The sequence below is a fragment of the Nomascus leucogenys genome, chromosome 17 (genome assembly GCF_006542625.1).
Source record: "Nomascus leucogenys isolate Asia chromosome 17, Asia_NLE_v1, whole genome shotgun sequence".
Classification (NCBI taxonomy): Eukaryota; Metazoa; Chordata; class Mammalia; order Primates; family Hylobatidae; genus Nomascus; species Nomascus leucogenys.
The window spans coordinates 94,788,809-94,810,746 of NC_044397.1; the positions used below are offsets into that span (position 1 = coordinate 94,788,809).

The following is a 21,938-nucleotide window of genomic DNA, read 5'->3' on the forward strand; positions in this document are numbered from 1 at the left end:
GTCTCTACTAAAAATATGAAATTAGCCGGGCGTGGTGACCATGCCTGTAATCCCAGCTACTTGGGAGGCTGAGGCAGGAGAATCGCTTGAACCCGGGAGGCGGAGGTTGCAGAGAGCCGAGATCGCGCTATTGCACTCCAGCCTGGGCGACAGAGCGAGAATCCGTCTCAAACAAACAACAAAAAAACCCAAAAACCATAGTATCCTCTTCTGTACGCAGCCGGCACTCGGTAAGTGCCCCTGAAGAGCATTTATTTATTTATTGCTGCGCGAAGGCTACGGGGGCAGGTGGCATAGGGCCACGCATGGGTGGGGACTGCCAGATTGTTCTATCGCCAACCTTAGTGGTGCCACGGGAGATGGACATGGGAGGGTTACGACGTCACTGGCCCTGTGACGTCATGGCAGGATCCGGGCAGGAGAAGCCAAACGAGGTAACTAGCTGCGGACCATAGCAAAAATATGGAACGCTTCACGAATTTGCGTGTCATCCTTGCGCAGGGGCCATGCTAATCTTCTCTGTATCGTTCCAATTTTAGTATATGTGCTGCCGAAGCGAGCACAGTTAGAAGCCTTACCGTCACATCTATTTAAAGCCCTTCAATCAAATTATCTTACGGTTAGGATAACTCATGGTCGGCTTCATATTTAGCATAATTTCCTACAATTGTATATTGCAGAACAACTTCCGTGCTTACGCTTACTTTGATGTCTTCGATCACGTAAAATCCTATATCTTATGATAATTTTACCGCCTTATACAGGCCTCATAGACACGGTGGATTGTGGGTGCCAATATGCAAAAGAGGTGGGCCAGATGCAGTCCCGCCCCCTGGGGCGGCCGAGGGCGGGGGTGAGGCCTCCGCGGGCGCCGCTGGCATCCCAGCGTTCTCTGCGGGCGCAGCGGGGCCGCTCTTGCCCGGCGTGGCGACTCGCTAGCGTCAGCAGCGCCGCAGCCGGACGAGAAGGCGGAAGATGGCGGCGGCGGCCAGGAGGCCGTGAGGAGCGCGGCGGCTGCGAGGGCGGCCGATGGCGGCCGGGAGGCGCCCTCGGACACCTGCGGGCCGTTAGGGCGCGACGCTGGGAGGCATGTCGGAGCACGCGGCGCCCGCAGCTCCGGGGCCTGGGCCCAATGGCGGCGGCGGCGGCCCGGCCCCCGCGCGCGGGCCTCGCACCCCCAACCTCAACCCCAACCCCCTCATCAACGTGCGCGACCGGCTCTTCCACGCGCTATTCTTCAAGATGGCTGTCACCTATTCGCGGCTGTTCCCGCCCGCCTTCCGCCGTCTCTTCGAGTTCTTCGTGTTGCTCAAGGTGACCGCGGCCCCGACCCCCGATCCTTGACCCCAGCGGCTGTTCCGACCCCCAAGTCTGCTACCTCCGACCGCGACCCCTGGCCCCGCTGGGGACACCGAGTGCCACCCTGCACCCTGAGGCCTAGATCCGGCCCTATCGATTAGGGCTCTCCCTCGCGACCTCTGACCCTGGGATTGGCCAGGGACACCGTCTCGTGACCCCATCCCTCCCGGGAAGGCCGGGTCCCGCTGCACTAGAAGCCGCTGTTCCCTACTCTGGAAACCTCTCAGCCCCCTCCAGGGCCCATCCTGTCCCCGGCGACCGCCTTTCCCAGGTCCCCACCTACCCAGGCGTGGAGTCCCGTCTTGGCCTGCGAGGTAGCACCTCCCGCCCTTTGACCCCTGACTCTGCCGCCTGAGACCCTCAGTTCTGAGGCCTCTCTCCCCTCCCAATGTGCTGGCCCAGAACCCAGCATGACCCAGGGCTCCCTCGGACCAACCCCTGCCTTGGAAGTCCACTCCCCACTCCCAACTCCCCTCTCTCCCTCCTTGTAGCCTTCCAGCTGCCCCAACCCCGTTCCTTGCTCCTGAGCCTCAGGGGAATGTGATTTAGCTGAGGTCACCTCGCTAGGGTTAGCGGCAAAGTCACCGGCAGCAGCGTTCCACCCCATCCCCGGCCTCTTCCTCTGCTGGGTCCCCACCCCCTTCCTGCCCCAGCTCAGGTTGGGGGTCTGTCGCCCGTGCCTCCCGTATGAGGCACCAGCCTCCGCGTCTTGGGCTCTGTCCCCTCCTGCCCTCCTCAGATGGCAGAGGTCTCAGCCGTGCGGGACAGGCACGGCCTGAGTCCTTCTGAGAAGGAGTCTTGCTTGGGTGACAGGAGGGGCTCAGTAGCAGCTGCAGCCCCTCAGAAAACAAGCTGGCCGGGGTCCTGGGCCACCTGGGGAAGTGGAGACATGGCCGTTTTCGTTTTGCATCAGAACACCGCCGCGCCGGGGCTTGGGGGCTGCTGAAGTTGCGCCGTGAGCTCTTTGGACCTAGCCTGCAAAAAGGGGTCTGATGCTGGCGGGCCAGGCTGCGATCGTGGGCAAGTTCCCAGCCTGACACAGGCTGGTCAGGAGCTGGCTGCTCTTTTGGGCTCGGCAAGTGGAGCTGGACCTTGGCCGTCCTGCAGACCTGGGTGTGGGTCCTAGCCTGCTGCCACCTCAAGGAAGGCCCCCCAGCCTCCAGATCCGTGGCCTCCCCAGGCCAGAGCTCAGCCTGTCATCCTTCCCACCTTCCTCCCTGCAGCCCCCCAGAGTGGCATGGTCACCTCAGGAGGCACCTGAGCAGGGCTGTGAAGGGTTACTCAGGCAGGCGGCCTTTCCCAGCTCTGGGGTCCACAGACGGGGCCTGAAACTGTGGACGGAGGCTGGTCTGTGGACATGGGTTTTCCCTCCATGGAGTAGCCCGGGTCCAGAATAGAGCCACTGCGTCCTTAGGCTTGTGGCGGGTGTGTGCTGGGTGCCAGGCCAGGTTCCCCCGACGGAGCTCAGCCTCCCTGGGAGGTGCGTCCTTGTTGCCTGGGCCCTGGTCCCACCATGCCCCAGTTTGGAAAGGGATCAAGCCTACCCAGCTCCATCTCCAGGCCAGTACCACTCACAGGTGGTCAGATGGGGCTGGGCCAGAGCTGGAGTTGCCCCCTCTCCTGTGTAGGGTGGAGACTCTTGGGAGGTTCTCAGCGCCCCCAGTCCCTCCTCTCTCAGCAGGGGGCTCTGGACTGTGAGATCTCTGGGTGGTGAATTTTTTTTTTTTTTTTTTTTTTTTTTGAGATGGAGTCTTGCTCTGTCACCCAGGCTGGAGTGCAGTGGTTTGATCTCGGCTCACTGCAACCTCCACCTTCCCGGTTCAAGCAATTCTTCTGCCCAAGCCTCCCGAGTAGCTGGGATTACCGGCGCCCACCACCACAACCGGCTAATTTTTTTGTATTTTTAGTAGAGACTGGGTTTTGCCATGTTGGCTGGACTGATCTCAAACTGCTGATTTCAGGTGATCTGCCTGCCTCGGCCTCCCAAAAGGCTGGGATTACAGGTGTGAGCTACCGTGCCCGGCCTGGGTGGGGAAATCTGTTCGTTGTGAATTCTCCACCTGGTAATCTGGTGGCACAGAATCTGACCCTGCTACCTTCACTTTTACTTATCTGCAAAGTGCGGGCTGGACCTGGCTGATTTCAGAGGCTGCCTTGAGTTCCAGAAGGCTCCTCTGCTTCCTGCCCGCCTGGCTTCCGGGGGTCACCCTGCAGAGGGCCAGGTCCTCCCTGGTATGATCCCTTCGAGGTGGCTTCATCCTGTGGCACCTGTGCAGCTGAGCTCCCAGCCCTGAGCTGGCATGGAGTTCCCCGGCTCTCACCCATGCCTGGGTGGTTTTAGGAAATGCCAGGAGCTCCCAGCCCTGAGCCAGCACAGAGCCCCCCCGGGCCCTCACTCATGCCTGGGTGGTTTTAGGAAATGCCAGGCAGTGCCAGGTGCTGGGGAGAGAGGAGGCGGCAGGGGCCTGTGTTCTAGGGGCCCTCGGGAGATCTCCCTCCAGCCTCAGTATCCACCTCTGCTGGCCTTCATGGCCTTGAGCCCAGCGTGGCAGAGACGGTCCGTCTTGGGGCACTGGGTGCCTGCAGCTGTGCAGTTGGGCTCTGGACCTAGGTGACCACCAAGTGGATGCCCACAGGGTGAAGGGGTTTCAACTCAGCACCCCTGGACATGGGCAAGGGCCCGCCCCTAGCCACAGGGAGTAATGGGGCTCCTCTTGTGGGGTCGTGATGGTTAAAGATGGGGTATGTGAGACCCCAGGGGCCCTGCTCTGAATGGGGGACCTGTCACATTGAGGCCACTGTGAGGCTGCAGTGGAAGGAGAGGCCCTGGTGGCCTGGAGGCAGGAAGCACCCTGGATGGACAAAGGGGAGCCCCAGGTAGTGTTTCCTGGCTGGGGCTGAGGGCTCTGTGTCCCACCTGGGAGGAGAGTGTGGCTCCGCAGGCTTGTCTGTCAGTCGGTCTGTGGGTCAGTCAAATACCCAGAGAGTGGGCAGGCTGCTCCTGGCCCTCCAGGTCTGTGGGGAGACAGGAAGTAAAGGCCCACCCGGTGGCCGAGTGTTGGGGTGCCCTGAGAGCCTTGGCCGGAACATCCGGGAAGCTTCCTGGAGGAGGTGGCGAGCACAGCCCCCGGCTGGGGGAGGTGCTCCTGTGGGTGCAGCCGTGTGTGGGCTGATCCGGAGGAAGGAGGGACCACAGGGGTGGGGTGACTCCTGTGTGGGGTGGGCAGGGCCTCCTGGAGGTGAGCCACAGCCAGTGGGACGGGCCTGGGTGTCCAGGCAGCTGGAGGGCGTGTGGGAAGGCCCTGGGGCTGGAGCATGTGGGCGCCTGCTGGGGAGCCTGGGTCAGGAACAGGATCATGGATTGTAGGGGCTGGACCACCCAGGGCATGCGAGTGGCTGAGCCAGGCTGTGGGCAGAGGGTGGCCAGGGCCCATGGGAGCATTTGCAGTTGAGCTCCCTGGGGAGGGTTGCTGTGGGCGTGGACGAGGCTGCCTGGGCGTGTGGCTCAGGGCCGGGCCAGGTGAGGTGGCTGCTGCAGGGTGGCTGATGACAGACAGGTCTTGGGGAGGAGGACCCGGGACTCGGGATGAGCCTGTGTCTGGCTGGGTGGTGCCTGCTCCTTGTTTTGTGGTGAGAGGTTGACGGGGAGCTGAGGCTTTGGCAGCAACGGGCCTTGTCCAGAGGGGCATTTTCCTGGTCATGCTCAGTCAGGGAAGAGGAGCACCTGATGGGGCAGAGACACAGTGACGTCTCAGTCATAGCGTCTGGTGGACTTGGAGTCTTCGACTGGAGTGTGTGCACATTGTGAAGACACTGGCGCCCTCTCATCACGTCCGCTGTCTTCATAGGATGGGTCACTCACACCAGTGCTGGGTGTGGCAGAATGTGTGTCCTGTGCCCTCTCCCGCTGACCCTGGACCAAGCTGACCCTGCCCAGGGCAACCCCAGGAGCTGCTCTTCCCCATGGGGCCTTAAGTGTGCAGCCTGGCACTGCCCTGGCCCCTCCCTCCTGGCCATGTGACCTCAGCAGGTCCAGGTCCATCAGGACCTCTGTGTCAGTTCCTCGTCTATAAACCAGGGCTGGTAACAGCCGTGCCTCCCTTGTGAAGCGTTGGACAGCCCTGACCTCGGCCCACTGTGTGTCAGCACTTTTTGGAACATCTTGGCACAGGGTCCATTGTTGTCCTGGGCACAGCTCCTGCTGGACGTCTGGGCCTGGAAGGCAGAGCGTGGCCACCAGCGCATCCACCATGGGCCTCGCAGGCCCCTCCTGAGAGTGCTGAGCCGAGGAACTGTGGGGTCAGCGTCTCTGACCGTGACCCACCACTGGGCCCGGCCTCCGTGGCTCCTGTCCCCAGATGCCATATGGGGAAGCGCTAGGCTTTGAAAGCATCTCAGGCTCCGGGGCTGCCCACTGTCCACACTGCCCTCCCCTGTCTTCCCCAGGACACAGGGGAACCCTCCCCAGCAGAGGGCCCTGCCCCCTCCCCCCGCCCGCCCCCCATCTGTAGCTCGGCATCTGTGGGCGGGACCCGAATGCCTGGCGGTCAGGGTTCTGCTCTTGCCTGTTTCTGCTTAAATCTCAGCGCTGGGCCAACCTTCATCCACTGCAGCTCTTTTGGCTGTAAGGACTGGAAATGCAGTTCAGATCAGCCCAGGGGATTCTCCAGCTCCTGGGGCTGGGGAGAGTGATGGGGCTCGCCTCAGCTGCAGGTGTGGCTAGACCCAGGGCTTCGTCCATGCGCAGACTCAGGGCCTCCCACAGGTCATAGCACTGCGGCCAGGCCAGAAGCGGGTTGCTTTGCTGACTCGGCCCTTTGCTCAGTCTACAGAGGGTTCTGGAGAGGAGGCCCCGGCTCACTGTGGGCGCGGAAGAGTTGAGGCTCCTGGTGGTCTTGCCCATGGCTGTGCGGCCACAGGTGGCTCACTGCACCCCGGGTGTTGGTGCACCTGCCAGCAGGTCAGGGAGGGGCCCTGTGCTCCAGGCCTCTCTGGCTTGTGGTTTTGAGTCTGATCAATTCTTCCCTGAGAGTCTGGGGTTCCATGTGGCCGTGGGCGCCCCCTTGGCCCAGCTGGGTCCTCAGTTTTGCGGATCGGGGCAGCAGGTAGACGTGACCCTCACCAGGCTCGGGGGTGATGCCTGGACCTCAGGTTGAGAGGTACAGTGGGCAGCCAAACTGCCAGATAGTGAGGCGGGCTCCCTGGAAGAGGGGCTGCCCTGAACCCCCAGACAGTGAGGCCTGCTCCCTGGAAGAGGGGCTGCCCTGAACCCCCAGACAGTGAGGCCTGCTCCCTGGAAGCGGGGCTGCCCTGAACTGCCCCTAGAGGGGCCCCACTCTGAGTTGTGCCTGCAGCATGCTGGGGCGTGGGCTCCCCAAGCCCTGTGGACATCGGGGTGGGGCCGTCCTTGGCACTGCTGGGTGCTGAGCAGCATCCCTGGCCTTACCCACTCCATGCCAGGAGCTCCCCCAATTGTGACAACCACACATGTCCCAAGCATCCCCTGGGCAGGAGCCCCCAGGTGAGAGCAGCTGCCACCCCAGTTCATAGGCTGTGCCTCGGGCCCGGCAGCCTCGCCCTGCCGTAGGGCGCTCTGCCCAGCCACGGAGGTCCACTGTGTCCCCAGCAGCTGCGGCTGGCCCCGCCAGGCCTGGGAGGGGTGCACAGGGCACCCCGCCGGGTGAGAGAAGCTATTTTCAGCTGGTGAGATCAGGGGAGTGCTGGGGACACAGCAGAAGGTGAGGCAGGAAGCAGCAGGTTGGGCTGTGGAGGGCTGTGCCCTCTTTATCGTAGACAATGGGTCCAGCTGGTGGCCCTGGCGTGGCGGCAACACCCATGCTGCTCCTTGCAGGGCGGGAGCCGTTGGCTGGCAGAGGGCCCTGGTATGCTCCACTTGGGGGGTCTGAGTCCAGCCTCGTCTCTTCCCAGGTTTGGGGGGTCCTGTGCGCATCTGAGAGGGCGCCGGCCTGCTGGCTTCGTCCGGCTCACCCCTGAGGAGGTGCGGGGCAGTCACAGGCCTTGCCTAAGCCCCGGGGCCTGTCAGAGCCGGGCTGCAGGTGGCAGAGCCCCTCCGGGGTTGGAGTGGGGTGTCCCCCGGATCCTTAGTCACTTGGACTGCATGAGGTGCTGGCCGGGTGCAGTCAGCGTGGGAGGGACCCGGGGTTCTTAGAGCCCAATTCGGCTTCTGGGGTTTCCTTCCTTTCCCCTGTCCTGGGCGGCCCAGCGCGCCCCATCATGTAGGCCCTCGGGTGTCGGCTGCAGCTGGCCCTGGGGCGCCCCACTGACTGCCGGCCTCCTCCTAGGCCTTGTTTGTGCTCTTCGTCCTGGCCTACATCCACATCGTCTTCTCTCGCTCGCCCATCAACTGCCTGGAGCATGTGCGTGACAAGTGGCCGCGTGAAGGCATCCTGCGTGTGGAGGTGCGGCACAACTCGAGCCGCGCGCCCGTCTTCCTGCAGTTCTGTGGCAGCGGCGGCCGCGGGAGCTTCCCAGGCCTGGCGGTGGAGCCAGGCGGCGACCTGGACGTGGAGGAGGAGGAGGAGGAGGAGGAGGAGCTGACCATGGAGATGTTTGGGAATAACTCCATCAAGGTGAGCCGGGCCTGGGCTCAGCTGCGGCGGAGGCCGGCGCCCCGTAGATGCCGTTCCCCCAAGGGGCGGTTCCTCACATGGACAGGGTGTCGGGGTTCTTGATTTGCAGGGACCTGGCATGCAGACAAGCCCGCCCCCGCCTGCCATGGCCTTTTGGTGGCCTGGGGGCTCTGAAGCAAGACCCTCGGCCTGTCTCCCCACGAGAGGCCCGGGCAGGGTAGGGGATCTCTGGGAGGACTTGGGCTGGGCAGACTCAGGCCTTTGAGAGTCCAGCTGTTCCGGGGAGGGGATTGGCTGGGGCTGGGGGTGCAGTGGGCAGGAATAGCTGAGGAGGCCTGGGGCCTGAAAGCTGAGAGCTCTGGGCCCATCCTGGCCGTCCTGAGGTGGCCCCACTGCCTGCAGAGGTGCTGGGTTCCCGGTCAGCTTGTGGTGGTGGCCTTGGGCACTGATGGGACCAGGTGGCTGTGTTGGGCCCCACGGCCTGGTGGGGGATCTTTTTGCTTCAGCAGTGAGGGTTTCGGGTCCCACCTGTTCCCACAGAGCCAACCCCAAGAGTTTGAGTGTTTGGCCAGAGCATCATGGACCCTCCCATGGGGTCTACTGCCTGTGGCTGGCCCTTGCCCCAGCTTCAGGACTCAGAGCTGTGCCCGGAGACGGCCTCACAGCAGGGCAGGCTTGATGTTGAGGTGGGGTCCCAGCTGAGGCAGTGGTGGGGCAGAGGCTGAGGCTCCCAGTCCCTTCCTGTTAGCAGGACCGTATCCTCAGGCCGGGCCCTCACAGCCTGGGCTGGCGCTGCTGACACCCAGGTCCCTGGTCGCCCACAGTTTGAGCTGGACATCGAGCCCAAGGTGTTCAAGCCGCCGAGTAGCCCAGAGGCCCTGAATGACAGCCAGGAGTTCCCCTTCCCCGAGACGCCCACCAAAGGTAGGCCACCCACCAAAGGTGTACTGCCTCACGGGGTTGCCCCTGTCATGGGGTGCTGGGGTGCAGGCGGGGTCCCTCCAAACATCCCCAGCCTGCCGGCCGCATGTCCTGAGCCATTGAGGGCACTTCTGTGCCTCGATTTCCCCATCTGTCAGCCCTCGAGGCTGTGGGGACACCCCAGAGCCTGGGGTAACTGGCTCAGCTCATCCTTTCTGGGACCCTCTTGTGAATGGCGACTTGGACGGGGATGGATCCCTTCGGCTCTGAGCTCAGAGTTCTAGCAGGCTGTACTCAGGGAAGCCCCTGCCCCTTCCCCTGCCCATCTGGCAGCAGAGGGTCTATCCAGAGGGCCGGGGCCTCTGAACTGTTGGGGGTGTGCTGGGGGCCGCCAGGGCAGAGGGGCAGCCCTGCACCCAGCCAGCCCCAGCCAGGGAGAGGGGGCCACGGGAGGAGGAGCCTGGCCAGCCTCTGTAGCGCACAGGGCGGGACACCAGTTTGGGTGGGCACCATCCCAAGTGTCCACATAGGGGTCCTCCCAGCACCCACCAGGGGCCCAGGGCTCAGCAGGTCTCACCCTCCACCCCTCAACGCCTGCCTCGCCTGCTGGCAGTGATGGGGGGGATGGGGTGGGGGGCGCTGACCTGGCCCCTGGTTCTGCCCCGCAGTGTGGCCGCAGGACGAGTACATCGTGGAGTACTCACTAGAGTATGGCTTCCTGCGCCTGTCGCAGGCCACCCGCCAGCGCCTGAGCATCCCCGTCATGGTGGTCACCCTGGGTGAGTCAGAGCTGCTGGGCTGGGGGAGCTCCATGGCGGGGCCTCCCTCCTCCCTCGGGTCTCCTCCTGCTGGCATGGGGCTGGGGGCTGTGCAGGAAGCACTGGGGTCTGCCCCGCCCCAGGCACGTTTCCCAGGACTGGGGTCCTGGATGGGTTTCCAAGAGTGGGCAGGGCCAGGAAGCAGGCGAGGCCTCAGCAGTGGAGCCAGCTGGGGCAGGGCCCAGGGGGCGGCCTGGGCAGGGCTCCCGGCTCCCTGATTCACCCACCCGCAGACCCCACGCGGGACCAGTGCTTTGGGGACCGCTTCAGCCGCCTGCTGCTGGATGAGTTCCTGGGCTACGATGACATCCTCATGTCCAGCGTGAAGGGCCTGGCGGAGAACGAGGAGAACAAGGGTGAGGCATGCCCCGGGGCCGAGGGTGCGAGGGCACGGGTGGGGGCGGGTGCTCACGGCCCCTTCCACTGCAGGCTTCCTGCGGAATGTGGTGTCGGGCGAGCACTACCGCTTTGTGAGCATGTGGATGGCGCGGACGTCCTACCTGGCTGCCTTCGTCATCATGGTCATCTTCGTGAGTGCCTCGGGGCGGGTGCAGGCGCTGGCGGGGCGAGAGCCTAGCAGGCCCTTGCAGCCCCTCACAGCCCCTCCCGCGCGCCCCTTGCAGACGCTGAGCGTGTCCATGCTGCTGCGGTACTCGCACCACCAGATCTTCGTCTTCATCGGTGAGTGTCCCGCCGGCGCAGGGCGGGGCGGGCGTCCTCCAGGCCCTCACCGGGCGCCCGCCGCCCTGTGCCCGCAGTGGACCTGCTGCAGATGCTGGAGATGAACATGGCCATCGCCTTCCCCGCAGCGCCCCTGCTGACCGTCATCCTGGCCCTCGTCGGTGAGGACCCCACCCGGCCTCCCCCGCCCCGCGCTGCACCCTGCCCCGCCCGCTTCACCCGGCGCCGCCTCTCCCTGCAGGGATGGAGGCCATCATGTCGGAGTTCTTCAACGACACCACCACGGCCTTCTACATCATCCTCATCGTGTGGCTCGCGGACCAGTACGACGCCATCTGCTGCCACACCAGCACCAGCAAGCGGCACTGGCTGCGGTGAGCGTGGCGCGGGGGCAGGGCGGAGAGGGTGCTGGTGGGCAGGGGTAGGGGGCTGCCAGAGGGAGGGGTGCTGGAGGCGGGGGTGGCGGCTGTGCCAAGTGGGAACCCCAGGGGCTGGGCCTGGCAGGGTGGGACCTGCGGTGGGGCCGGGCAGCCCCGACGCCCTCACAACCCCGCCCCGCAGGTTCTTCTATCTCTACCACTTCGCCTTCTATGCCTACCACTACCGCTTCAATGGGCAGTATAGCAGCCTGGCCCTGGTCACCTCCTGGCTCTTCATCCAGGTGAGGCCTAGGCAGCAAGCAGGGGGCGGGCCAGCCGTGCCTTTCCAGGCAGGAGAGGCTGCAGCCGGGGAGGATGACCTGTGGGGTTGGTCCAAGCAGGCAGAGGCAGCGTGGATGGTCCCGGGTGGGCTACCCTCTGTGAGCAGCGGCTGGGCGGGGCAGGGGCGGGCCCGTCCTGACTCCCGCCCTCCCTCCCGCAGCATTCCATGATCTACTTCTTCCACCACTACGAGCTGCCCGCCATCCTGCAGCAGGTCCGCATCCAGGAGATGCTGCTTCAGGCGCCGCCACTGGGCCCCGGGACCCCCACGGCGCTGCCTGATGACATGAACAACAACTCGGGCGCCCCGGCTACCGCCCCTGATTCTGCCGGCCAGCCCCCTGCCCTGGGCCCCGTCTCGCCCGGGGCCGGCGGGAGTCCCGGGCCTGTGGCAGCGGCGCCCAGCTCCCTGGTGGCCGCGGCAGCCTCGGTGGCGGCAGCTGCTGGTGGTGACCTGGGTTGGATGGCAGAGACCGCTGCCATCATCACAGACGCCTCCTTCCTGTCCGGCCTGAGCGCCTCCCTCCTGGAGCGGCGTCCAGCCAGCCCGCTGGGCCCAGCTGGGGGCCTCCCCCACACCCCCCAGGACAGTGTACCCCCGAGTGATTCCGCAGCTTCTGACACAACTCCCCTGGAGGCTGCGGTAGGCGGGCCTAGCCCGGCCTCCATGGCCCCAACGGAGGCGCCCTCGGAGGCGGGGTCCTGAGCCGCAACAGCTGAGCCGCCTCTGACCCCTGCTGGCTGGGCCTGACCTTCCCGAGCCCGCGGGAGTGGGGGAGGCCAGCCACCTCCTTCCTCTGGGACTGCTCAGCTTGTGTCAGGGCTTTCAGGGTTTCGTGGGGTTTGCCCGGAAGGCGGCTTTCCTCCCCCTGGTGTGAGGTCGCGCCCGAGGCCTGTACCCACTAGTGAGCTGTTTGAGCCGGTCAGCAAGGAGAGGGGGTGGGGTCCCCCGGAAGGTTCTGGAGGGGGCTTGGTGAAAGGTCTGCAGTGAACCGTCCTGAGGGTGGAGTGGGGTCCCATGGCGCAGGTCTCTGAGCAGGCGGAGGTGTGGAGGAGAGGCCGGAATGGGGTGGGGCCTCGGGCCCTAGTGCCGGCCGGCCTCAGCCCGGCTCTGCCTGGTGCTCCCTGCAGTGCCTTCTCTATGGCCCGGCCCTCCCCGCGTGTGCGCCAGGCCTGGGGTCCCCGGGAGAGCAGAGCTTGCGCCTTGGGCATAGGGGCGTGGGGTACAGGCGCCAACATAAGTGGCAGCAGCCAGGGCCGTGGTCCAGTCCCACTCGGGGATGGAGTGGGCCGGCGAGCAAACCAGTCACTCGGGGAGGAATGCGGAGGAGCGCTCATTCCATTCTATTTAATTGCAGTGTACAAAATTGTGTTTGTATATAGAATAAACTGTCTGTTGACAGCGGCTCACCGCGCTGTGTGTGTGTGTGTGTGTGTGTGTCTTGAGCCCAAAGGGCCCGGCTGCCGTCTCACTCCTGGCTCCCCCGTCGGCCAGAGTGTGGTGGGGCCTCCGCGGGGGCCGCTCTGGCCTGAAGCAAGCGCAGAGGGCGGTGACGTGCGCTGTCCTCGAGCTGTGCCAGGAGCTCGCCGCGCCGCACCAGGGCCTGGCGGAGCCGCTCGCGCGCGACTTCGATGCACCGCTCCAGCTCCTGCAGCTCCCCGGGCTGGGGGGCCCCCATAGGCCTTGCGGCGGGCGGGCGGCCGTTGGAGCACAACCAGACGGGGCCCTCTCCCGGCGCAGCCTCAGCCTCCGCATACGCGTACGCGTCCGCTTCGGGTGCCACAACCACGGCGGGCTCCAGCAGGAAGCGCACACGGCGCTCCTTGTCCACGGCCCGGCGCGCCCGTTTCCAGCCCTCCGGAGCCGTTGGCTGGTCCTGCTGCTGCTGCTCCACCACCTCGGGGCCACTGGGGACGGAACCAGCCTGGTCAGTGTCCGCCGGAGTAGCCGTCTCTCGCCCTGGGCCTCTGCAGAGGCCGCTGAGAGCAGAGGGTGGCCGACAGGCACAACCAGGGAGCCACGATGTGCACACAGCCGTCCGAGGGTGGGCAGGGGACCTCCGGGAACCTCCTGCACCCCGCGGCCGGCTTCGGGGCGAGCTGGTGGGGTGGTGGGTCTGGGTCGTCCTGGATCGTGGTCCGCCCCGACCACCACTTACCTGGGCTCCGCCTCTGCCGTCTCCTCCTTCGACCCCTCTGGCGGCTCCGTGTTGAGGGCGCGGTGGATTTTCTAAGACCCCAGACAGACCCAGTTGGCGAGGAGGCGGGGGTGGTGGGGGGGCCACCCGCCGCCCGCCCGGTCCCCACCTGGCTGGTGTGCAGCCAGTACTGCAGCCTGCTCCCCTTGGGGATGCGCGGCAGCGCCAGGCGGAAGAAGGCGTGCTCGCCCAGCGAGCTGAGCAGAGCGCTGCCCAGGCCCAGGCACAGCAACACGAAGAGGCCCGAGAAGTGGTAGATGCTCATCTGCAGGGTCTGGGGGCAACACAGCAGGAGCCCCGCAGGGTCATGTAATGGCAGGCCCTTGGGGAGCCTTGAACTGGGGGAGAACAGGTTGGGCCAGAGAGAGGGGCCTGGGGCAGTGGAGCCAGGTTGGGAGGCAGGGACTCCATGGCTGGGGGAGTGAGGTTTCGTGGAGGAGGGGGCACTGGAGCTGGGGTTTTGTAGGGCGAATAGACGTGCGCAGAAGCGGACAAACGCACGTCTGGGGAATGAGCACGGGGTCGGTCACCTCAGACAAGCCTCAGGGCCCCCCACGCCCACCCTCTGTCCCAGGCCCTGCCTCACCTCTGTAACCGCGAAGACCCGCTTGCCGCAAGGCACCATCTTGTACCACTTGTCGTGGAGCAGGTCAATGAAGCCGGAGGACTTGTAGCGGCTGATGAACTCGGACAGGTTGGAGGTGAGCGGCGAGTTCTGGGGCAGTCCGATCCCATAGCCTGGGGGCGCGGGGCCAGGCGGTGGGGCCAGGTGGGACAGCCCCAGGGGAATGCTGCCCGCACACATGGGATTTCGCCCCTTCCCGCCTCGAACTCTCCGTGGCTCCCCACTGCCCCGAGGAGGTCCCCAGAGGCCCCGGTGCCCCGCCTCGCCCAGGTGCCTCTCACCCTCAATGGCGAAGGGCTTGCCCACGGTCAGCAGTTTGCAGTCGGCGTCGATGGAGACCTCGTAGTCCAGGAGCGACTTGTCCATGATGAAGGCGTTGAGCTTGGGGGGGTCGCTCCTGCTGGGGCCCGGGGCGGGGTCAGCCGTCGCCCCGCCCACCCCACGCCCCGCCCACCCACCACCACCACCACCACCACCACCACCACCACCCCGCGCCCGGGCTCACGTGAGCATGGCGACGCCGTGGGGCGTGGTGGGCGCGCTGTGGCGCCGCATGTGTGCGTGCATCTCGGGGAAGCTCTTCTTGATGTACGCCTCGGCGCTGCTCTCCCACACGGTGCCGAAGCGAAAGCCCTGCGCCGGGTGGTGCAGCTGCGCGGGGGAACCTGTCAGCCCCTCTGCCTGCCCCTCAGGACCCCTGACCATTCAGGGGCGCGCGGTTCTCCGGGGTGGGGCCGTCCTGGGCACTGCAGGGCGCCGAAGCTGCATTCCTGGCCTCCACCCACTCCATGCCCAGAGCACACCCCAGGCGTGACAACCACAGCTGTCTCCAGATACACACTGTCCAGGGTCCCCTGGGGCGGGGGGCAGGATCACCCCTGGTGGAGACCCTCTGTTCTAAACGCCGGCAAGTCCATCTCCACCCAGACCTCGCCCTGGGCTCGACGCCTGTCCCACCACCTCCTCTGCCTCTCCCCTCGGGGTCCCACGGGAGCCCCACTCTAACATGTCCATGACCCCACTCCTGATCTGCCCCCACTCTGGCTCTTCTTACCCCAGGTGGAGGCAGCTCTGTCGTCACTGCCTCTGACACCCTGTTTCTCCCGAAAACCCTGGGGGCTCTACCTGCAGCCCACAGGGAACTGCCCACTGCTCACCCCTCCACGGCTCCCACCCAGTTTGGGGCCCAGCATTGAACGCAGCCTCCTTCCCCATCATTATCCTCCACCAGCCCAGGACCCTCTGCAGGGTCCTCCCTGCACCACCCGTGGTCTGTTCTCCCCACAGCTACCAGGGCAACCTGGTGCAGACCCCTAATGAGTAGGTGGGTCTGGCTGCTGAGGTCACACCAGCCAAGGCCTCCCCACGAGACTCCAGCACCACCAAAAACCCAAAATTGAATCCCATCGTGCCTGTGGGTCAGCAGCAGCTGATGGAACTTTCCGCATGATGAAAACGCTCTTGACTGCTCAGCTGTGCAGTGCTTACATTGGAAGAGCCGCCAGGAGCAGTCAGCTCACCCGACAGCATGGCATCTACGCTTTACTACCGTTTCACAGGGGACACCAGGGGCTGGGGAACAGGCCAGGCACCCCCAGGGGACACCACTGGGCAGCTCTAAAAGTTCAGAGACACTACGGGGCAGAAAACCCGACTTTGCCAAGAAATTACAAGGGGAGGCGGGGCACGGTGGCTCACATCTAATCCCAGCAGTGTGGGAGGCTGAGGCAGGAGAATCGCTTGAACCTGGGAGGTGGAGGTTGCAGTGAGCTGAGATCGCACCACTACACTCCAGCTCTGGGCAAGAGTGAGACTCTGTCTCAAAAAAAAATAATAATAATACGGGCCAGGTGTGGTGGCTCACGCCTGTAATCCCAGCACTTGGGAGGCTGAGGCGGGCGGATCATGAGGTCAGGGGTTCGAGACCAGCCTGGCCAACATGGTGAAACCCCGTCTCTACTGAAAATACAAAAGCCAGGCGTGTTGGTGCACACCTGTAATCCCGGCTACTTGGGAGGCCGAGGCAGGAGAATCGCTTGAGCCCAGGAGGCAGAGGTTGCAGTGAGCCAAGATCATGCCACTGCACTCCAGCCTGGGTGATGGAGCAAGATGTCTCAAAAAAAGAAAAGAAAAATAGGCTGGGTGTGGTGGCTCATGCCTATAATCCCAGCACTTTGGGAGGCTGAGGTGGGAGAACTGCTTGAGCCCCGGCGTTTGAGACCAGCCTGAACAACATAGCCAGCCCCCCATATCTGTGTTTTTTGTTTTGTTTTTTGTTTTTTGAGATGGAGTCTTGCTCTGTTGCCCAGGCTAGAGTGCAATGGTGCCATCTTGACTCACTGCAACCTCCGTGTCCTGGGTTCAAGTGATTCTCCTGCCTCAGCCTCCCGAGTAGCTGGGATTATAGGTGCCCACCACCATGCTCAGCTAATTCTTTGTATTTTTTAGTAAAGATGGGGTTTCACCATGTTGGCCAGGCTGCAGTTCAAGACTCCTGACTTCAGGTGATCCGCCTGCCTTGGTCTCCCAAAGTGCTGGGATTACAGGCGTGAGCCACCGCGCCCGGCTATTTTTCTTTAAATAAATTAATTAATTGAATAAGTGTCTCTTGGGACCAGAGTTGGCCTAGTGGACGCGTCCTCCACGTCCAGCTGACCACCCCTGCCCCATGCAGCCCAGCCCGGGGCCGCCGCTAGCCCCCCAAGGCCACCCGCAGCCCCCCGAGGCCGCCGCCAGCCTCCCGAGGCCACCCACCTTGGGGTCGTGGATCCCCGACAGCTCCTCGAAGGTCTTGTCCCCGACCATGACGGCGGCCAGGTTGGCCGTGTAGCTGGACAGCACCAGCAGGCAGAAGATGGCCCAGAGGTTCATGAGCAGGCGGCCGGTGGGGCACTTGGGCGTCTTGCTGGACACGGTGCGTCCGAAGAGGATGGCGTAGCAGAGGTTGAGGGCTGAAGAGTAGGAGAAGACGGTGCTGCGGTTGCGGCCACGCGGCGTGAGGCCGTAGGGGCTGCGCCACTCGTACAGGGTGAGGAAGAGCGCAGTGAGGTGCAGGGCTGCAAAGATGCCCAGCCACATGGACCAGTGCAGGGGCCACATAAAGGCACCGATGGGTGAGGCCGTGTCCCGTGCCCGCACCATGATGCCCAGGCTGGTGGAGAAGAAGGGGCTGGTGAAGTCCACCACCTGTGAGCGGGCGGAGTTGATGCTGAAGCTGGTGACCGCCATGTGGGCCCGGCCGGCCAGCAGGTCCCCGACCAGGCCGGTCCAGCGGCCGTCCCGCAGGGCGCCGTACTTGCCATCACCCACGATGTACAGCTCGAAATCGAAGGGTGTGTCCTCCGCCAGCCGCTCCAGCAGGTCAATGCAGTAACCGTAGCAGCACTTGCGCAGGGCGCGGGGCACTGAGCCGTTGGCCAGCTCGGCGAACAGTGCGTCCAGGGTGGCCGAGTTTTTGGTGCCGGGGTCCAGGCACAGCTGCCCTGCTGGGCACTGCCCGTCTTCATCCGGATCACGGGCAAACACAAATGGGTGTTCCACCAGCGTCACCACACGCAGCTTGGGCCGGGCCTGGGCACCCGGCGGGGGTGGGGGCCGTGCAGAGGCACCTCCCGGTTCCAAGTCCAACTGGCCATCCCGCCAGCTGCCCACTGTGGCCCAGGCCGGGGCGCCCCGTGGGTCCCGGCGCAGGCTCCACACCTTAAAGCGCCGAGACGTGTGTACCTGGGAGCTGCCTGTCACCCACACGGGGCCCGTGCGGCCCTGGAAGGACGTGTTGGCCAGGAACCTAGGGGCAGGGCGGGGGGGTGTCAGGTATCGAAGTTCACAACCCTCCATCCTCTCACCCCTGCCCAGCACGCGCCCGATTCCCACTGGGCACTCTTGTCCGTATCATGAGGACAAACGTAGACGCTCCTGGTGTCCCCAAGCCTAACGCCTTGATCCCGGGGCATCTGTGCCCGGATGCCGTGGCTGTGCCCCCACCCCACATACGCCTGAAGCCAGTGACTGACACACAAGCTCCCAGCTGGGGTCACCTGTGTCCAGGAGTTGTTCATTCTCAGGAACTCCCCCAGGGCTCGGCCAGAGACCCGTTCCCTCCCTCCTAGTTCAGTTCGTTCTCTGCTCTCCCTGACATAGTTCCCCAGGTGGGCACTGCTTCCGGGGACCTAACACATCTAACAAAGCATCCTGACTTTGTGTGTTTGAGACAGGATCCCTGTCGCCCAGGCTGGAGTGCAGTGGTGCGATCTCAGCTCACGGCAGCCCGGACCTCACAGACTCAAGTGATTCTCTCACCTCAGCCTCCTGAGTAGCTGGAACTACAGGTGCATGTCACCACGCCCAGCTAATGTTTTCTATTTTTTGGTAGAGATGGGGTTTCACCATGTTGGCCAGGCTGGTCTCAAACTCCTGAGCTCAAGTGATCTGCTCGCCTGGGCCTTCTGAAGTGCTGGGATTACAGGCGTGAGCCACCGCGTCCGGCCTCACGTTGCCTTTTGTGATCCATGGGCAGTGCAGACTCAGTGGCCTGGACACCCTCCTAAGGGAAGCAGGGTCCCCACTCACCGTGCCAAGAAGCGCCCCGGGGACTCGGGCCCGGCCGGCCGCAGGTCCCCACAGTTGACCGCGGCGGGGAGGAGGACATTCTCCGGCTGCACCTGGGCCGCACTGCCCAGTGCCCGGGCCACCAGCTGCACGGTGTCATGGATGGCGGCCTCCAGCGGGGGTTGTGCCACCTCGCCCAGTGCCAGCAGCCCTGGCGGCAGCCCCGCGGTGGGCAGGGCCTTGGGCGGCAGTGGCGTCCCCAACAGCCAGTGGGGGCCTGGAGGTACGGCCCCCAGCACCCGACGGGCGCGGGCAATGTCACAGCCGAGGAGGACCGCTGCGGGTACTGGTGCTTCACCCCCCACTGGCGCCCCCATCGGGGCCAGGCGTGCCCGCAGTCCCACATCTCCCGTGTCCCGCCGGCTTAGGTCCAGGACCAGCTGTGGGGGCCGGCCAGCCCGGCTTGTCCAGAGGGCCACCAGGCCGCCGGGGTCCTGGGTGCGGCACAGGGCCAGGCCGACGTCTTCCCAGGCGTGCGCCTGCAGCACTGCCACCAGCACATCCAGCAGCGTCTCCAGGGGGCTGGCCCAGTGCAGCTGCAGGTGGAATGGGTTCTGGGAGAGGGGTGGCCACAGTTAGGGTTGACGACCTCCACCCCCACAAAACCCTTCCCACCCCAGCAGCGGGTGATCCGTAAGTAGATGCCAGCTGGATGGCTGCACCTCCCCTCCACCTCCCCCCAGCCCCAGCCCTGCTCTAAACCCTTCCATCACTCCCCATCACCATCCCCACAAAGCTGAGCCTCCCAGCTTCTCTTGGCTCCAGCTACCCTTGTCATGGGCACACTTGGTGTTTTTTTTTTTTTTTTTTTTTTTGCATGTGCCATTCCCCAGATGGAATACCTTTCTTCCTCTATGCCCACCAACTCCTACACATCCTTCAAAACCCAAGCACATTGCTCCTCCTCTATTCAGACTTCTCTATCCTCCAGGCAGAGCCCAGGCTCCAGCTTGGAACTCCTCCAGCCTCAGGTCCCTCCTTGATTCCTTTACAGTCCTGACCTCACCTGGCACCCACCTGCCTGGGAACCCCTCTAGGGCCAAGAGCCGTGGCCCATAAAGGTGAGTCCTCCGATGGCCTTGTGCTTAGAGCCAAACCAGGTAGCTTCTCCTAGCACCCCCTTCACACATTACTGCCCCGTGCCAGGCACATGGAGGGCTGAGGGGCCCCCTTGTGCCCAGTGCCATCCAGAAAGTTCTCCTGGATTTTTTTTTTTTTTTTTTTTTTGCAGTGGAGTCTTGCTCTGTCGCCCAGGCTGGAGTGCAATGGCGTGATCTCGGCTCACTGCAAGCTCCACCTCCCGGGTTCACACCATTTTCCTGCCTCAGCCTCCTGAGTAGCTGGGACTACAGGCGCCCGTCACCACGCCCGGCTTTTTTTTTTTTTTTTTTTTGTATTTTTAGTAAAGACGGGGTTTCACCATGTTAGCCAGGGTGGTCTCGATCTCCTGACCTCAGGATCCGCCCACCTCGGCCTCCCAAAGTGCTGGGATTACAGGAGTGAGCCACGGCGCCCAGCCAATATATATATATATCCTGAGTAGCTGGGACTACAAGCGCCCACCACCACGCCCAGCTAATTTTTGTATCTTTTGTAGAGATGGGGTCTCGCCATATTGCCCAGGCTGGTCTCAAACCCCTGAGCTCAAGCTATCCTCCCACCTCGGGCTCCCACAGTGCTGGGATTCCAGGTGTGAGCCACCGTGCCCGGCCCTGGATTTAACTTAGTGTATTAAAGGTGGGAGAGCTTTGCCAGGCCCCACGGGTTGGCAGGGCGCTTCCCAGGGTGGAAGCAGGGTGCCCAGTGCTGGAGGTTGGGCTTGGGATGCGGCTCAGTCTCCAGGGGGCCAAGCCAGTCCCTAAGACGCTGCTGGGTCCATCCCACGACCCGGCTTGCAGCGGTGCAGCTCCTGGAGGCGGCAGCAGAGGGAGTCCCAGGCCTGGGTTTGGGCCCCGCCTCTCCCACCAGCCCTAGGGTGGTGGGGGGACAAGGGTTCCCTTGACTCCTGGACAGATGGGCTAAGAGACTCCACCTCTAGCGTCAGGGTCTCCCTCCCTGAGGAGAGGCAGGGGCTGGAGGGGCCTCTGCATGGGTTGGGAAGGAGGGGCAGCTGGGGCACAGAGCTCAGCCAGGCCCATGTCCGGAGTTGGGACCTCCTTGCTGGCCACGGGAGGGGGCTTATTATCTGGGGCGCAGTGAGCCCTGCTGGGGGGCGGACGACAGGGTCCCCAGAACCCAGCCAACCGCGCTTCTCCGTTTCCTCCCGGGATCTGGGCCTGGGGTGGGATTAGAAGAGAGGAACTTGAAGGCTGCCAGGCGTGGGGGGTGGGGGGTGGGAATGGAGTCGGGGTTGGAATGATGGAGGCTGCTATGCGATCTTGGAGGCCTCTGGGAGGGGACGGGGAGAATGCTGGAAGGAGGGAGATCCAGACCTGCAGACCCCGAAACTGCACCCCTAGAGTGAGGAGGGAGACCGCCTGTCCTCCAGCCCAGCCACCCAGAGCCGGGTGGGGACCAGGGAAGGGTCTGTGGGCAAGGAGGGAAGGGGCCTGGGCAAGGAAGGGGCAGAGGCTACAGTGGCGGGGTCCTCATCACCAGGGCGCTGGGAAGGGGTCTGCAGGGGCGTTCCAGGGGCGTCCCTGGGGCTCTCAACCCCGCGTCTAGGTCCCTGCCCCTGGGTCTCTTCCTCTGGGTTCTGGTTTCCTTGCTCCGGGGACACCCGGGTCTTCCCCATCCCTGATCCCTGAGATCCGTCCAGCGTCCCGGGATCCCCCTTCCCTGCGTAGTCCCGGCACCCCCATCCTGACTGCGGCCGTCCCGGGGGCTCCCGCCCCCGCCCCGGGTCCCCCTCGTCCTGACTCCGGGCGTCCCGCGTACCGGCGCTCCGAGGGGCGCGCGCGCCTCCCGCCGCAGCAGGCTGAGCACGGGGGTCTCGGTGGCGGCCGCCAGGAAGTGCAGCTGCAGCAGCTCGGGCCGAGCCTCGGGAAAGGCGAGCAGGGCCGCCACGCCCGGAGGCGCCAGCGCCTGGCACAGGCCGCGGGCCAGCGAGGCGGGGTCGCGGGCGGGGGTCGCGGCGACCACCAGCTCCAAGCTCAGGTTGTGCGGCAGCCGCGGCGCCAGGGCGGCCCGAGCCAGGGCGGCGCGGACGCGGGCGCGGGCAAAAGGCGCGCGGGGCAGGAGGGCGCCCAGGCGCACGGAGCCCCCCAGGCGCGCCAGGACGCCACACGGCTGCGGGTGGCCCCCCGCGGACCCCGGCCCCAGCGCCAGCGCCAGGCCCAGCCACAGCGCCCGCACAAACTCCATCGCAAAGTTGTCGGCTCTGCTCGCCGCGGGGCGCAGCCACCGGGACCACGGCGCGGGTGGAGGGCCCCGGCCAGGTTCCGACGCGCCCTCGGCACCCCGCCCGGGCCGCCTCGGGGTTCCCAGCAACCGGGCGC

The 21,938-nt window shown here is 64.8% G+C and overlaps 2 protein-coding genes and 1 non-coding gene across 3 annotated transcripts; 1 reads left to right on the top strand and 2 right to left on the bottom strand.

The window, feature by feature from the left end:
- Positions 1-456: 456 nt before the first annotated feature.
- Positions 457-563, bottom strand: LOC115831098. Its single transcript, XR_004026632.1, has one exon. It is a non-coding gene; the product is annotated as a U6 spliceosomal RNA (small nuclear RNA).
- Positions 564-821: 258 nt separating this feature from the next.
- TMEM259 (transmembrane protein 259) lies at positions 822-12,477 on the top strand. Its single transcript, XM_003276977.3, has 11 exons — positions 822-1,314; positions 7,662-7,949; positions 8,774-8,873; positions 9,539-9,649; positions 9,922-10,044; positions 10,118-10,218; positions 10,312-10,369; positions 10,447-10,530; positions 10,611-10,743; positions 10,931-11,030; positions 11,231-12,477. The coding sequence occupies exons 1-11, from the start codon at positions 1,090-1,092 to the stop codon at positions 11,774-11,776; spliced, it is 1,869 nt and encodes a 622-aa protein (XP_003277025.2). The 5' UTR covers positions 822-1,089; the 3' UTR covers positions 11,777-12,477.
- GRIN3B (glutamate ionotropic receptor NMDA type subunit 3B) lies at positions 12,477-21,804 on the bottom strand. The gene is made up of 8 exons (XM_030795578.1): positions 21,379-21,804; positions 18,463-19,055; positions 16,648-17,680; positions 14,399-14,544; positions 13,855-14,290; positions 13,378-13,542; positions 13,230-13,300; positions 12,477-12,978 (listed from the first exon to the last, which is right to left on the bottom strand). Exons 1-8 carry the CDS (start codon positions 21,802-21,804, stop codon positions 12,540-12,542), a joined length of 3,309 nt encoding a protein of 1,102 aa, XP_030651438.1. The 3' UTR covers positions 12,477-12,539.
- Positions 21,805-21,938: the final 134 nt, after the last annotated feature.